The following is a 15,707-nucleotide window of genomic DNA, read 5'->3' on the forward strand; positions in this document are numbered from 1 at the left end:
AGTCACAGCATGTGTTTACTACTTTATTAAAGTAGTTTATGTTGAAAGAAGTTAACGTTATTGATCCACACATCAGGGAAAAGCAGTTGTTACAGCAACAGGAAAGTCAGAATGAGGTAGACAAGAAATTCAAATATAAGGAAAGTTAATAGAATTAAAAATAATGTATGTTAAAAGCATGAGTATGAAAATTGGGCCCCAAGTCCCTGATTCGAAAACATATAAAAAAAAGGTAATGAACATTATTGAATCTTACTGCATTCATCATCTCGTCTTGAGTTAATTCTTATGATTTGTTTAATTATGTGTACAGCCTAATACTTAAAATATAAAACGAAATATGTAAATATAGTTGGGTAGTTTCGTTTTGTGGTTTCCACACACCAAAGAATTTAACTAAATTCAAGTGGGTTTCAAACTGAAAAGAAGGTGTGGATGAGGTGAGGTAAAGATACAAGATGACAGGGACATGCACATGCACTTTTTATCAACCTGTACCTAACACTTACTTTGCACTTTATTAGGAACACCTGACACCACATGTAGCAGCAGTTTAACATAAATGTCATGGAAGTGTGGGACAGGAGTTTTTGTTAATCGTCACATCATGGTTTTGAGCTGGTTCGAGGTTCTTATGTCAGGTTGTGATAAACAGTGACCAATATATGAAAGCTGAAGACTGGAAAACATATTTTGGAAAAGAGATAATCAGAACTGGGCAATCAACTGCATGAAGCCAGACACCAACTTTGCCTTGTGGCACATGTTTAAGCTGGTGCTTGTGCATTTTGGGCCTCCTCATACCTTCATCGTTTTAATGCCACAACCTGTTTGAGTATTACTGCATATTTTAATCCTTTCACCCAGTATACTCATCCTCTAAAGGCCACTTCCAGCACTATGTCACAAAGCCAGATTATGCATAATTTACACATGTAAACATGACGTCCAATGCAAGTAAACACCTGTAAAACAAATATAAAAGTGTACTGTTCAGAACTTACCTGAGAATGATCAGATTTTGATGTTTTCTTCAGCGTCAAAGTTAGCCAGGGATGGTTGACAGGAAATCAAACAAAGCAAAGTAGCCCTGAAGCACCAATAGGGAAATCGACATAGTTAATTAGCCAAAATACCAAATAATTTAGGCTTTAAAAAATGGTGCTCCATTGCTTCCCACCCACTTTGTAAGTCATTGAATGCATCGTGGCAGCATCATATACTTCCTGATTCCTGGACAAGTTTGCAGGGGAAAAATCCTTCAACTGCATTAATATTAAATCCCATATAATAGAAAGATAAAGAAAGAAAAAAGGATGAGAACAAACACAATTATTCTAATAAATTAAATTTAAAGAACTTCGTTTTTGACGGTCTGACAGATCGTGCTGCCCCCTGTCGGCCCAATCCGGCAACGCTGTCCTCTGGATGTTGCCAAGTAACGACAGATAACGACAGGTGATTTCAGTTAGAAGCACGAACTAGCTCCGTGTACAAATATATGTATACTAGTGATTATATGTGATAGTACACGTGTCTGGAGCCAGTGAAGTTACTGTGACTTCATACAGGTTGGAGCTCCACGTTGAAATCCACCTGCAGCTGGAGGTAATCGCCACCTGTCGGCTAACTAGCTAACAAGCTAACTGGCTAACACGCGATCTGAGATCCTAACGTCTGGAGCGGCAGAGACAGTTGCATGGATGTTTGTCCCACGTGATCGATGGTTATTGATTTTACTCGCCGCGTAAACAGGGTAAGACTTTGACTTGTGTGTTTTTGTTTTAAGGTACCTTGCCTTTGCAGACCCCTGATATTGTTTAGTTGTTTAAGATATAACTTGTAATGATTTAAGATGTAACCTGTGGAAAGTGTGAAGATGCCCAATAATCAGAAGGCTGTTATCCCATTATTGATCAGTTTTGTTGTTAACTCTTTGGTTATTAATGATTTATTGAATCTCAGATGCCTTCAATTTGTTATTTTCTATAAGGTTTGTCAACAAGCTTGTTTAAAATATTGTCATGATTAACTTCTTGCATCTGAAATACTATCGTGGCTCAGGTTAATTGTCTGTGAAGATGGATGTGTCTCGATCGTACAGCCTAACCTCCTGCGTGTAAGTGGACGGGACATGGGACAAACTTAAAAAGTCAAAGTGCCCTTCAAATATGTTTTTCTCACACATGGTTTCTGTCATGTTCAGTAGCTGCTACCTCACTGATGTATCTTCAAGTGGTCATGATTCGGATAAAGTTATGAATTGATGCCATAAGAATGGGGTGAACCATCATGATTGACAGCTGAGGCTGACTCAAGATTGGTTGAATGGCCTGATTGCTCCCGAGCAGACTCTGTTTCTAAATGAACAAGATGGCAGCGTTTATGGGTCAATGACGTAAAAGGATTTTCAACAGGCCAATTTTATAATACCAAAATAAAAAGAAAACATCTATTATAATTATTCAAACATTAGGAATATTGTGTACACATAAATGATCAAAAAAAATCTGATTATTAGATTTGATTGTTTTTTCATCTAGATGATTTGATGGTGGCCTTAAACAATTTAATGTGGTGTGACTGTTATTTATCTTAAAATGACACAATTTCCTTAATATGCTTAAATTTTTTTTTTTTACAATTTCTCAATAATATAAAGTCATTAGTAGCAAAGTAGTTGCATTTCTTTAGAGTTTTTAAATAATGATTTCATTTGTTTGTTCCAAAATGTTACTGTCTCCTTATTAAATGTAGTAACAGACTTATTTTTTTACCGTAAAGTGCATAAAATTGAAATAAAAAAAATACCATTCATTTAAGCATACTGTATCAGTGATTCATATTTCAGCATCAGAAATAGCATATTTTACTTTAAATTGACTACAGGTCTTCGTATTATTGGTCGCACCACATGATGGGTGGTCGCTCCAAATGATATGAAAACTATAACTAAAGAACTACTATCGTTAAGAAAGATAAATAAACAATATATTCCATAATTTGTTTTAACTTAAACCAGATTTTATTCAAATTTCATAGAATTTTCATGAACCCAAACATTTCCTAAACATTTTTTCTAATAAAAATCTCATCAAGAACATTGAGGTGCAGCACAGATTGTTGTGAACAAACATTTCATTAAACTGGCTGCTCTTGTGCTTCATCTTCATCTTCATCAACCAGAACTGGTGGAATATTCTCCATAGATAGTGTAAGGTCTAACACAGCATTTGCCATATTTTTACTTTCTCTGTAAGCTCTGGATGCAGCCCTCCATAGAGAGCCCTCTCTCTCTGTCAACTCACTTGACTTGTCATATGGAATCTCGTCCCGCTGTTTATTTTTTTCGTAGCTGAAAAAGATATGCAATGTCATGCCATAAATCAAGTTATTTTTGACTAATGATAGATGCACAGTTAATGCAAATATGCATTTCGTCCAGTAATGAAAAACACATAAGAGCAATATGTACTTCATGTTTTAATATACCTTTCTCTTCTCTGAGTAAGGTTCTCTGCTCTTGCTACAGGGTCAGAATTAACCTGCTGCATATGGTGAGCAGTTTTTATTTTGCTTGGAAGTGGCATCTGGTAAAATAAATTTAAGTAGTTATTAATAAATAATAAATACATAACAAATTCATAATTACCAAGATCAAATTACATGTTACATTTTTGGGTTGGTATTTATTGAACAAATTGTACAAATTTAACATAAACCGTTGTCTCTGAATATTAGAACAAAATACAAAAATTGCATAGAAATATTTTCCAAATAATACTAAACTAAAGTACTGTATGTATATAAATCATTAATTGAATTAAAAAAGCCCCAAAACTCCCAATCTAGGACATATATCTCATGTAAAACAGTCTGCAACGATCGAACCACATTTGGTCGCACTACATGATATTTTTCTAGTTCAGTCAAAATTTACAGCCACAGAATTTGCCACCTAAATAAAACAAACTAGGTCAGCACAAAAGATCACTATGAAGTTTATAATCAAAATATATTTTTTGAAATAACTTTTTTTCAGGTCATACCACATGATATCCAAATGTGGCAACTACATACCAGCTGTGTAAACGGTAATTTGAGATAGAGTTACCAACCTCTTACTGCCTCCATGGGTCCTTGGCAAAATGGATTATGATGCAACTTCCTGTCGTTGAATGGATTTCTAACATCAAAGTAGTCCCAAATTGGTCATTTCTTGATGCTCGCACCACATGAGATTTCATAAAATGGACATCATCGGACGAAGTTTGTTAGTATACTATTATAGATATATAAATGCAAATGCTTTTATAAAATGCTTTTTCTGAAAAAAAATATTTTCTGCCAAATATGGCAGAAAATACTTTTGAATAGATTTTGAGTAATTTCAAAGAAGTTTCACAACAGCAGTCATGGCCGGACGATTGCACCACATGATATTTTGAAAGTTTAAAAAACAATTAATGATCACAGACCCTTATATCCAGGATATTTTGGCATAATTTATGGAAAGCTGGTGGAAATCAATAAGTGTTCCATTATTTATAAACGATCTATGGCTCAGACCAGACGTCTTGTAGAATTGACTCAACTCTCTCTTATCTCTGCATTGTATTACTTTACAAATCACTAATTGTAGCTGTTTTTTCACAGAATCAAGCTAACATGAGCCACATGTGTGTCAGGGATTCATCAACCAAAGAAGAGAAGGCATCACAGGCAACATATAAAAGGTGTTGCTCGGTGGACAGATTCCCTGCAGCCTGCAAATGTTTAATCCCTCGCAAGACCGATGGGCAGCCGAAAATAAAACGACTGAAAACTCGCAAGGAGAGGAGGAAAGAGGCTTCAAAGACGAAACCATATCACCATCACTGCCATTGCCAAACCAGTAAAGGCAGGGAACATTTCCATAACTCTATTCATGGAATCCGTAATTCAAGAAAAGATGGCCCATTTTCAAAGGTCGTTACCGCCACACAGGAGCCCAGCATCATCACCGACAGCCGCCTGATAGGACACCATGGCCTGTTCAACCACGAGGTGAAGTCCATTGACATTCAACGCTTGTTAGGTCAAAAGGGGAGACTGGAGACAGGTGGACAGGAAGCACAAGAAGAGAACCATCCATCTTTGACACCTCACATTCCCTCTCCTTTCTCCAGTAGAGATTTGTTAGAGGCCGGTACTGATGAGGTTTTGCCGTTTGAGAGGAAAGAAGACGGTGCTGCGAAGACGCCGGTTGTTTGTCAGGAAAAAGAGAAGCCAATCCGTCATGAGTCTGATATTACACCTGGGCAGAGACCACAGCAACAACATGATCTTTCATCTGAAAGCAACAAAAGCATCTTCTCATCCAAGCACAGCTCCCCTGAAGTTATTATAAGTAAGGAGGTCAACTCTGTCATACACCAGAAGGACCAAGAGTTTCAGCTGACTCCCACTGTCGACAGAGACATTGTGAAGAAGTCTTATAAGAAGGTAAAGAAGAAATTGATTTCTACTCCGAGGAACCAGGCGCCTCCTGCTCAACAGGCACACGCTCGTCGTCTCAGCCCAAGTCCACTTCAGCTCTCCAGCTCACCTGCCACCAACAGCTTCCTCACACAGCACAGACGACGAGATCCTGGCTGTATATCGAAGTGCGTCTCCGCAGTGGGAGCACGTTTGTCTGACTGTCTGCAGTTCCCACGTCTGAGGAGCAGAAACCTTCTGGCAGAGAGCAGGGAGGTGCTGCTGAAGGCCCTGAGGGAGAGGCATGGACCCCGGCTTCAGGAGAACCTTCTCTATCAGCAGCGCCGCCGCCACTTGGATCGTGACCAGGAGGCAACCATGATAGATAAAAGTCAGCACTCGTCTACAGGTGGGCAGTGACACAGCTTTAGAATTCTCAATAATAATAACAAATTGTGATCTGTTAAAAGATTGTTTTTATGTAATAATTTATATATCATCATACAGTCACAACCTTCTTATGATTAGATATTGTGGTTCCCAGTTCTCATCAACAGAAACAAGTAAAATATGTGACTTTTATTGAATATGATTATTGATATCGACTGATCTGAAATGTTTCATCTCGACCAATTTCGGCCGTGGAGTCTGTCTTATAAAGACAGTTGTGTTAACATTCAGGGTCATTTAACGCAACACATTGAAAGTATTTTTTATGTCTGATAAACATGTTGAATGATGTTTTTCCTCAAATCCAAAGCAGTTTTTACATATGCAGCACAAACAATCACGTTTACTAGCTTGAGGCCTTTTTCTTTATCTTTTATTGGCACATTTCTTCACACATGTCACATTGCAGTGGCATGTACTGAATCAGGTTTAAGACCGTTTTTAGATATTGGGATCCTCTATTAGGAGTTCATTGAGTTAATTTCTTAATATAAAATGCACTGTTGAGCACTGCACACATGTTTTTCAGCTGTGTCATCAATTCTATTTAGATGCATCAGCCTTTCAAGCCGACGCGCTCGGTTCGCCATGTTCTGACGCCACAGCCTTGAGAGAAAGGAGAAGCAAGCATTTTAACCTGAAGTCCAGTCTGCAGCCACAGCAGAGCCGCAAAGGGGTAGGTTTAAACTTCCACTCTCACATTTAAATCAGTTTCATATAGGCCCCAGCTGTACTCCTTTATTGTATAATCATCAGACAATGTTTGGAATAAAATGCTCTCTGGTGTTTCCTGTGTAGAACGCTGACTCATTGAAGAGACCTGTGGATTCTTCTGCCAGGCCTTCGGATGATATCCTCAGACTGAGTTCCTTTCCCGAGTTCCGCAAGAACGTTGAACCTGATTATTTGTTCACATCCTCTCCCACCTCGTGCTGGGGAGACAAAGCCTCAGCATCTCAGCGATGGGATGTGGGTCTCAACAGGACTAAATGCAAAGAGTCCGTCCTTTTTGATCCCTTTGATAACAGCATTAGCGACCATACCAGAACATTCAGAGAGAAGAGCTGTGGGCCTCAGTATAACGACACTAAGCCCCTCTTTCCTTATCAAACACACATGATAGATAGACACTCAGCAGGGCCAATGCACTTTCCACAAGAGCAACACCCGTTTCAAACCGACAGATTTTCTTTCACTCCTTCCTTCTCCTCCCAAATTCAGCATCCTAATCCCAGCAGCATCTTCCCGCCTTTCAACCAATCCAGACCCGCGTTAACTTGCCCTCCCATCAGCTCCTACCACACAGACATGATACACTACCCCCCCTCTCACATGCTAGAAAGAGACCCAGCACCTCGTCTTTCCTCTTTACCAAGCCCTGAGCTCTGGTCCTTCCCACCTATGAAACTGTACTGATTTGTCTTTGACAAGTTGTTTGTTTGACCAACTAAACAAAATGTTTATCTTTTTCACAGACGTTGAAAATATTTGTTTGTTTGTGTGGTGGCATTTTTAGCACTGAAAGTCATAACAATAGTTGTTATCTCAAGTTTGCTCTTTTATTCATTTGTGTTGTTCAATAGATAAAGAAACACACGATTAGGAGTTGTCTGCATCTCTGGAGCATTGTTTTAATTTACAGAGCACGTCTTCATTAACATATGTGCTATAATGGGAAATTCTGTACAGAGGAATATTATTTGCAAAGGCTGTGCTATTGTGAAAATTGTTCAGTTATTCCTTTTCTATATGGGCTGCATTAACTTGGAAGAAAACACTTTGTGCAATTGTATAAAAGAGGAAAGCCAAGCTTCAAATATAGCTATTAAAATACACAAAATAAAGCTATTCTGATAACCAGATGTTAAATGACAATGCTGATTCATGCTCATAAAAATTACTTTTTGTTGATCTACAATACATCACACTGTACATTCAGATATTCAGATATTCTTGTGACCCTCTCCCTACAGCCTTAATTCATTATTTGTTTAACATGCTGAAGGGTTTATCTCTTAAACTTCAATTGACAGTATTGTGTTTTAAGGTAGCAAGTAATATTTATCATCTGATGTCTCTAAATGTTCAGTTTTATCATCACATTTAGTGCTGTCCTCTGTTTCGAGTCTGCTCTCCATCCTTATCCCCCTACGTAGCTGATTCCAGAACAGGTCTTGGGCCTGCGTTGGATCGGTGCAGTCTGAGCCCGGCCACTGCAGATAGGTCTTTTTTAGCATGACTTTCCTCATGCGGTGATAGGATGACAGCTTCCTCTCCGAGATCGGCTCCAGAAACACGAGCAGAAGAACGTCTCGGTGCTCATCGAAGAGTCGGTAGCTGGCGAGCTGGATTTCCAGGGAACACCACTCGCTTTGTAGGAAATTCCTGCTCACCACACAAATAGTTTTCCGGCTGCTGTAAACGGCAGAGACGATGTTGTCCACGATATCTCGGCCCAGTTCAAAGTCCCTGTGATGTAGGCAAAGTTTAAAAGACGATCCATTCCCCTCCAGGTTGGGCACTAACTGATCCATGACCCACTGTTCATCAGAGGAATTGTAGGAAATGAAGGCATCATATTTACAGTTTTCCTCCTCCTCCCTGAATCTGCGCCACTGCTCACTAAACCAGGAACGGAACACATAGTAGCTGTACTTGAATTTCCAATAGAGTTTGACATAAAGAAGAGGAGAGACTGTGAACAGGAAGAGCACAGCTGCTGTGCTGAAGAACATGTACTCACCTAGATCTATGAAGCAAACTTTGGTGTCAAAGTTGTAGAATTTAATCGATGGATCAGATTGGCACAGCAGATTGTACAGATAGACTACCTGGACATTTGGGTCGTATCGGGTCCAATTTTGCAGCAAGATGTTCTTGCAGGTGCAGCTTAAAGGAATATTACGTATGTCAAGGTAGTTGAGGTTAGGTAGACTTTGTAGTGCATCAACAGGAATTCTCTGCATCACATTGCGGTTCATCTGCAACCTGCGTAACCGCGTAAGATTCCCGAAAACCTGCTTTGAGAAGTTCTGAATGCCCATATTTTCTACAACCAATTCGGTCAAATTTCTCAGATTTTTGAACACTCCTGGTCGTAGTTTTATCACACCGACACAGCAGCTGTCCAGGTTGAGGAAACGCAAGCCTGTCAGATCATCGAACACATCCGGGGAAAGATCATAGAGATTATTGTAGGTCAGATACAGTGATCTCAGTGAGTGCAGGCCACGGAAAAAAGTGCGGGGTAAAATAGTCATGCCATAAGGCCGCTGCCTATCCAATTTCAAATCACTGAGTCTGCTGAGATTCTTAAACGGTGACTCCTTAGTTTCGGTTAAGAAACGAATTTGATTACTCTGTAGATCGAGCGTTGTGAGTGTATCTTGAAATACATGATAGAGGGAAGAGTCAACGTGTTGGAGGTTGTTTCCATCTAGATACAGTTTGGACAGACTTATGAGTCCATCCAGACCTGACGGCTTAATATGAGTGATCTTATTGCCTCCGAGGTCCAGTATAGTCAGATTCCTGAGCATGAGGAAGGTCGAATTGAAGATGACAGAAATACGATTGTTGCGTAAGTTAAGGGTTTTCAGTTTGACATTATCTTCAAAGTTCTCTTTAAACAAATCAGTTAAGAGGTTGTTGTCCAAGCGGAGTTTTTCGAGCTGGCTGAGCCCTTTGAGAGCATAACGATGCAGAAAAGCGATTGAGTTTATGTTAAGTAGTAGCGTCTTGATATGAGGCACATTATAGAAAGCAGAAGCACTCACTGAGAGGATCCGGTTGTAACGGTAGCTCAGCTCTTGGACGTGAATCTCGGTATGGTTTTTACAGGAATGGAGATAGTAGAGAAGGTTATGCTCCACATTAAGGATCTTTATGTCTCTATGGCTATCGAGGAATGTAAGGCAAGTTGTTTTTCTCAGTTTATTGCGGGATAGATCCAGAGACCTTGTGATTTCAGGACAATGGCGCAGAGAGTTGTTGGTAAGATTCCTAATAGAATTACTACCCAGCCACATATTTTTGATCCTTTTCACCTTTCTTTTTAACAACGTGCACAGCTCTGTGAGCAGGCTGTCATTACTCAGACCTGTGCCAGAGAAATCAACGCGTCCTGCATCGATGTCACTGGTATCTAAGAACTCCACTACCTTGACACTCGTTGAACGCAAACGCAAATAGTTCAATTGTTTCAAGTTCACTCCCTGAAAAGCCACCGTTGGGAGCATGAAATTGTACGACAAGTCTAGAAGTCTAATGTACACCAGAAAGGAACGTTCACATCCTAGTGTGGTCAGTTGATTTCTACACAAATACAATTCTTTGAGGGATGTGGGTAGTGACGCATTTGCGTGGCTGAGGGAGGTCAAACTGTTAAAGCAAAGGTCCAGTGTCTTTAGATTCGTCAGATGTGACACTGACTCGACGATCCCGGAGAAATTCATCAGAAGGTTTTGCCCCATGATTAAAGTGGCCAGATTGAGATTGGAAGAGAAAATTCCCTCAGGAAGCTGCTTCAATGTATTGTTGGTCAGCGAGAGAAAGGTGAGGTTGTGAAGCTCCTTAAACACAAGCGGGTCGAGCTGGGATATGTTGTTGAAAGACAAATTGAGGGAGCGAAGTTGATGCAAGTTAAGGAAAGCTTTTTGACTGATGTTTATCAAGTGGTTCTGATCTAATCTGAGGTTCTGAAGATTTGGCAGATGAATAAAGCTGTCGTCGGGAATGGCCCGCAGTTGATTAAGTGAGACGTTGAGATTGGTGACAGATGGCGGCAGATCCCTTATAATGTCAGATATGTTGTTTGCCTTTCGGTTGATGCATTTGAAGCCTTCTCCCTTTGAGTACGCATCAGCAATGCAGTTGTTATAGCTGTAACTTCTGATGAGTTGAGCAGCACCAAGCATAAGTGCAACCGACAAGAACTGATGAGTGAGACAGGACATTTTCTCTTCTTTCAGTCCAGAGAAACGCCTTTGAATCTTCTGTCTCTTTTGATTTGGTTTGCTTGTATCTGTGGCAGAGAATTCTGGGTCGTTGATTTGTTGATCGTGGCACAGGTATCTGAAGGTAGAGAGGAGGAAATAACACATCACGTCATGTCAAATGAGGGAATTGAAACTTACGGTTTCAAACCAGGACAACAGTAGCGACATTTACTTGAATATTCTTCCTTTCTAAGCAGGAAGTCCTTTTACAAACCTCTTCCCACATCCCTATATGTAATGTACATATCACCATTCATACTGCACATTTTAATCCTGTTTCCCTGTACCTTTAAAGCAGAGGTCTTCAACAAGGGGTCCACGGAGGTACGACAATTTTTTATGTTTTAAATTTGTTTTCAATCAATTTTTCCCCCACAAATTGAAATGTCTTTAAATAGACATTAACATGCATCCAACAAATTGTGAGGCTGATATGACCCTCTGCCTGACAACCTCCATCCGTCCAAGGTTAGAAAGGTTGTGTGCTACCCATCAGGTTCCGACATCTCACTAATGTGGGAGTATGTGTGCCATCCACAGACGGCTTGTGGATTCACTGTCTCTTCTACATGTATGTTTAAAATAAAAACATGAATCTGTGAATTATTGTAATAGCTCAGTGTTGTATCCCAGATGTATGTTTATAAATGGCAGTGGCAAGGCCACCTGTACCTTGCACATGTTTAAATTAAAAACATGAATATATGAACCTGTTTAATATTTGAATAGTTTAGTATTGAATGCACAATAACAGGGTAGCTATGTTTATACATGGCACTAGAGCCAGTTTAATATAAAACACAATTTTATACAATATATATAGTATGGGGTCCCTGCTCCATCTCTTCACCAGCTTGGGGGCCTTGGCCTGAAAAATGTTGAAGACCCCTGCTTTAAAGGACAAGGATATCCTCTCTAAAATGTTATAGGTATTAATTGGTTCATGTTAGAATGGTAAAGCTCTCCAAACGCTGAGAATATATAATTATAATTGTATGCATTACATCCTGTTTGTATCTCAAATAATTATTTGAAAGACGAAAATACATTTTTACCGTCTATAAAGTCCGAAACACGACAAAACAGATCAAGATAGAAATGACATTGAGTCTTAAAAATACAAAATACAAATACCCTTTTTATGATGGTCTGCACTGCACCTGCAATTCAAGCCGCTGCTCGCTGATGTTTCTGCATCTCACCCAGAACCGAGCTCCGCTGTCTGCAGGTTCCTTAAAGCAGCCCGTCGCCCTCACCCAGGAAGACACAGCTGGATGAGGTGTTTCCAGAGAAATGTTTAAAAACAGAGGTTAACTCGGTTCTTCTTTAGTGTTTTCATATCCCTTTTCTCTTTGCTCTTGAGTTCCTCCTAATCCTCCCCCAGACACGCATATCACTTCATTTAGATTCACATGTGACACTGTTAAAAACATGCTATCAAACGGTTGATATACTTGGATAAACAATATAACAAACAATATCTGTCACGAATATTCTCCCATACGTTTCGAATTCAACCCTCTTTAAAATGTGTGTTTTGTCATCCTCATGTAATCTCTAACGTAGCTGTTTTCATTTTGGCGTGACGAGAAAAACCATCACTAAATATCTTACTTCACATATTAAGCTAAACTTGATAGATCTCACGCTGGGCAAATTCTCTTGTTACAGCAGCAGATGAGGTCAGAAGGAAGAAGATGTTAAAATAGAAAATAGAAGAATGATATCAAATAAAAATACAGAAAATTTGTACATAGAATATGTACAAGAAATGACACTCAATTACCTGCTTAGTGGATTGTTTCTCAGCTGACCTTGCTCCTTCATCAACAAGCTTCATCGCACCGTGATCATTTTAGATTCTCACGAAACTAGAATGAGGAAGGCGGGTACAACCCTTCCCTCTCTTTCCATATTAAGTCACAGCAACAACAAAATAAAAAGTCCCAACATGATAATCCGACAAAGTTTTATTGAAACACTGTTGTTTGAATGCATTTGCCATTAAATACATCATATTTATTTTCTATATTATTTGATGAACATGTTACTAATATGCAAGGATAACAATATTCTGATATTAATATATTCAAAAGTATTAACTCTTGTAAATTCACCACAATAAACTGCTGCGTCACAAGGAAGTGTGAAGGTCCGCCTTTGCTTGTTCATGTGTTCGCCAGTTTGTTGCATGAAGACAATTTCAACACAGTGAGTCGCTGTTTAACTGGACATGAAAGACGTTGGTTCGGGGCAAAGGTTTACGCCTAATGAAATATTTATTTTTCTTCCAACTCACTGAAAACCTGCCCATACCTGTGATGTGTATAAATATGTATATTAGATACAGTATATAGTATATTAGTACAAAATAATAAAGTCAAATAAAATTGCAGTTCAGTCTGATCTTACAGCTATTATTCTTATGTTGAAAACAGACCAAGAAATGAACGTTTTCCACAAGTGCCTTGTTATTTGTAAATCTTTTTATCTTCTCATCTTCTGCTCCCGGGCCATCTGACACAGTCCACACAGAGGAAGGCAGGCCATGATAACCCAGTCATCACACACTGAGCCCTGGGGGGAAAGGAACAGGCAGATTCAATTTATGACCATTATCGCGGGGGTGGGGGGGGGGATTGCTTAGGGTAAAGCACACTTACTTGAATGTGGTGTCTGCTGCGGATGCTTGTCCTCAGAGCTATCATCGCACCCGGAAGGAAGGGGAGGCAGCAGCTGTCCCCATTGTCCTGAGCCACCTTACAGCCAAGAATACACGGGACGAATGTGGCGCAAAGACCTGCAGGTGAAAGACAACGGTGTCAGACTGGAATGCATTTCACAGTGACGGCTGATTTCTGCTCGTCTAAATCAAATCACATACAGATTCCACAGTCTTCACAGCAGTCGCACACATTTGAGCTCCAATCCGACATTCCGGAAGTCACAGTGTACTGGGTGACTGAGACCTGAGGCTGCGAGCTGATCACATTGGACTGGAACGCCATCGCTGAAGGAAGAAAAGGGATTTTAGGCCTCTGAAGGTTTCCATTCCAGCCCCAAAAACAATTAAGTTTACTTCACTTATAGCAATAAATTTGTGAAATTATTGAGGATAAATGATTTGAATAAGGAGCCTGAAGCATCCGCTGTGAATCAGAATTGAACCCCCTCAGCTTGGAGCTAACTTTGCTTCACAAAATCTCACCTGATCTCTCCTCCCGAGGTTGCTGTGGTCTGACAGTGTCGACGGTCACCGGCAAAGGAACAGGTGGGCGAGGGCCTGGCCACAGCTCTTATACCCATTGTGACATCAGTCATATGTCTGAAATCAGTTTCTACTGATATGACCAGACACACAATGAGCATTCAGCTTGGTGCAAACACCCTGTGAATACAAAAGTTAAATGTTTGTTTTTGGGGCGTATCACAGCTTTCTAAAGGGTCCACCTGACGTGACGTGTTTTTTTATCAGCGCACAGTAATTGAAGAACAAAGCTGGCATGCAGAGGCTGTTTGAATTGTAAAAGTTTATATACTTGGGTTTGCCTTTAGTGCACAGAACAAGGTTTGCGCAACAATACGTCGGCCTTTCTTCTCGTGTGTATTTGTGTGGTATGTCTGGAGGTACACACAGTTCAACAGAAACCACTGGGCAGCTCCCAGCACGTGCATGCTGGGTACATTTTTTGTTTTATTTGTTATCTGAGTCAGCTAGCTCAACATTAGGGTGGAGTTTATACATAAAACAGCCAAAACACGTTCAATATACATGAATATAAATAGAATGGCACTCAGTAGAGTGTGTAGCTCCACTAAGGCCCAACAGTCTGCGTATATAAAATCACATTTTAATTCATGAGATTCCGATTCTTACTTGAATCTGCGTCAAATCACAAACACTCATAAATATCAGACCCCTAAACATGCCTGATTTCTTTCAGCGAGTTGACAAACCATAACCTCTTTGCTGGAGGTAATAGGGAGACATAATTCAAATTCAAATTAAAGCAGAATCACTACATTAGTTTTATTCTGTCAAAAATTTAAAAAACAAAATTAAAAGCACAGATATCCAACAAAAAATAGCACAGTTTCAGCCATATAGCGGGTACATAATTTAAAGAAACAAACAAGCTACTAATGATAAGAAACACAAACATCGGTGATGCATCAAATTTCAGAATTGCATAAGATAAAAACATAAAAAGTTAACAAGATGTATTTCCATAAAAGTCATGGCCCAGCCCAGGGCTCACTACTTTTACAGGCTCGACTGGAACAAACTCTATCTCTGAATCTCGACTTTTATACCTGTGCGGCTCACTAGGCAATCATACATCTGTAAATAGTTCACTACTTGGATAAAACATTTATTTAATGCTGCTCTACCATTTTCTTTTTAATGATCGTTCAACACCATCATCCCAGAAGTCCTCCTCACCAAACTCATCCAGCTCACTGTGCCTGCCTCCACCCGTCAGTGGATCACAAACTTTCTGATAGACAGGAAGCAGCAGGTGAGGCCGGGTGAAATAACCTCCAGCACCCGGTCAGTCAGCACTGGTGCACCCCAGGGATGCGTGCTCTCTCCACTGCTCTTCTCCCTCTACACAAACGACTGCACCTCAGGAGACCCATCTGTTAAAATCCTAAAATTTGCAGACGACACATCAGTCATCGGCCTCATCCAGGATAATGATGAGTCTGCATACAGGCGGGAGGTCGAACAGCTGGTCCTGTGGTGCGGTCGCAACAACCTAGAGCTGAACAGAATTAAAACCGTGGAGATGACAGTGGACT

The 15,707-nt window shown here is 40.0% G+C and overlaps 3 protein-coding genes across 4 annotated transcripts; 1 reads left to right on the forward strand and 2 right to left on the reverse strand.

The window, feature by feature from the left end:
- The first annotated feature begins 1,486 nt into the window (after window positions 1-1,486).
- On the forward strand, window positions 1,487-7,383 carry si:dkey-250k15.4 (uncharacterized). 2 transcript variants are annotated; one of them, XM_062399936.1, is made up of 5 exons: window positions 1,487-1,756; window positions 2,065-2,119; window positions 4,657-5,866; window positions 6,459-6,583; window positions 6,706-7,383. In XM_062399936.1, the coding sequence occupies exons 3-5, from the start codon at window positions 4,669-4,671 to the stop codon at window positions 7,321-7,323; spliced, it is 1,941 nt and encodes a 646-aa protein (XP_062255920.1). In that variant the 5' UTR covers window positions 1,487-1,756; window positions 2,065-2,119; window positions 4,657-4,668; the 3' UTR covers window positions 7,324-7,383. The 2 variants fall into 2 exon arrangements, with proteins under 2 accessions (XP_062255920.1, XP_062255919.1); XM_062399935.1 differs by lacking the exon at window positions 2,065-2,119.
- Window positions 7,384-7,521: 138 nt separating this feature from the next.
- tlr21 (toll-like receptor 21) lies at window positions 7,522-12,756 on the reverse strand. The gene is made up of 3 exons (XM_062399909.1): window positions 12,691-12,756; window positions 12,039-12,174; window positions 7,522-10,980 (listed from the first exon to the last, which is right to left on the reverse strand). The coding sequence occupies exon 3, from the start codon at window positions 10,860-10,862 to the stop codon at window positions 7,950-7,952; it is 2,913 nt and encodes a 970-aa protein (XP_062255893.1). The 5' UTR covers window positions 10,863-10,980; window positions 12,039-12,174; window positions 12,691-12,756; the 3' UTR covers window positions 7,522-7,949.
- A 130-nt stretch (window positions 12,757-12,886) lies between these two features.
- cnfn (cornifelin) lies at window positions 12,887-14,306 on the reverse strand. Its single transcript, XM_062400085.1, has 4 exons — window positions 14,113-14,306; window positions 13,789-13,914; window positions 13,568-13,704; window positions 12,887-13,481 (listed from the first exon to the last, which is right to left on the reverse strand). The coding sequence occupies exons 2-4, from the start codon at window positions 13,910-13,912 to the stop codon at window positions 13,392-13,394; spliced, it is 351 nt and encodes a 116-aa protein (XP_062256069.1). The 5' UTR covers window positions 13,913-13,914; window positions 14,113-14,306; the 3' UTR covers window positions 12,887-13,391.
- Window positions 14,307-15,707: the final 1,401 nt, after the last annotated feature.

This window comes from Platichthys flesus, chromosome 11, assembly GCF_949316205.1.
Source record: "Platichthys flesus chromosome 11, fPlaFle2.1, whole genome shotgun sequence".
NCBI lineage: Eukaryota > Metazoa > Chordata > Actinopteri > Pleuronectiformes > Pleuronectidae > Platichthys > Platichthys flesus.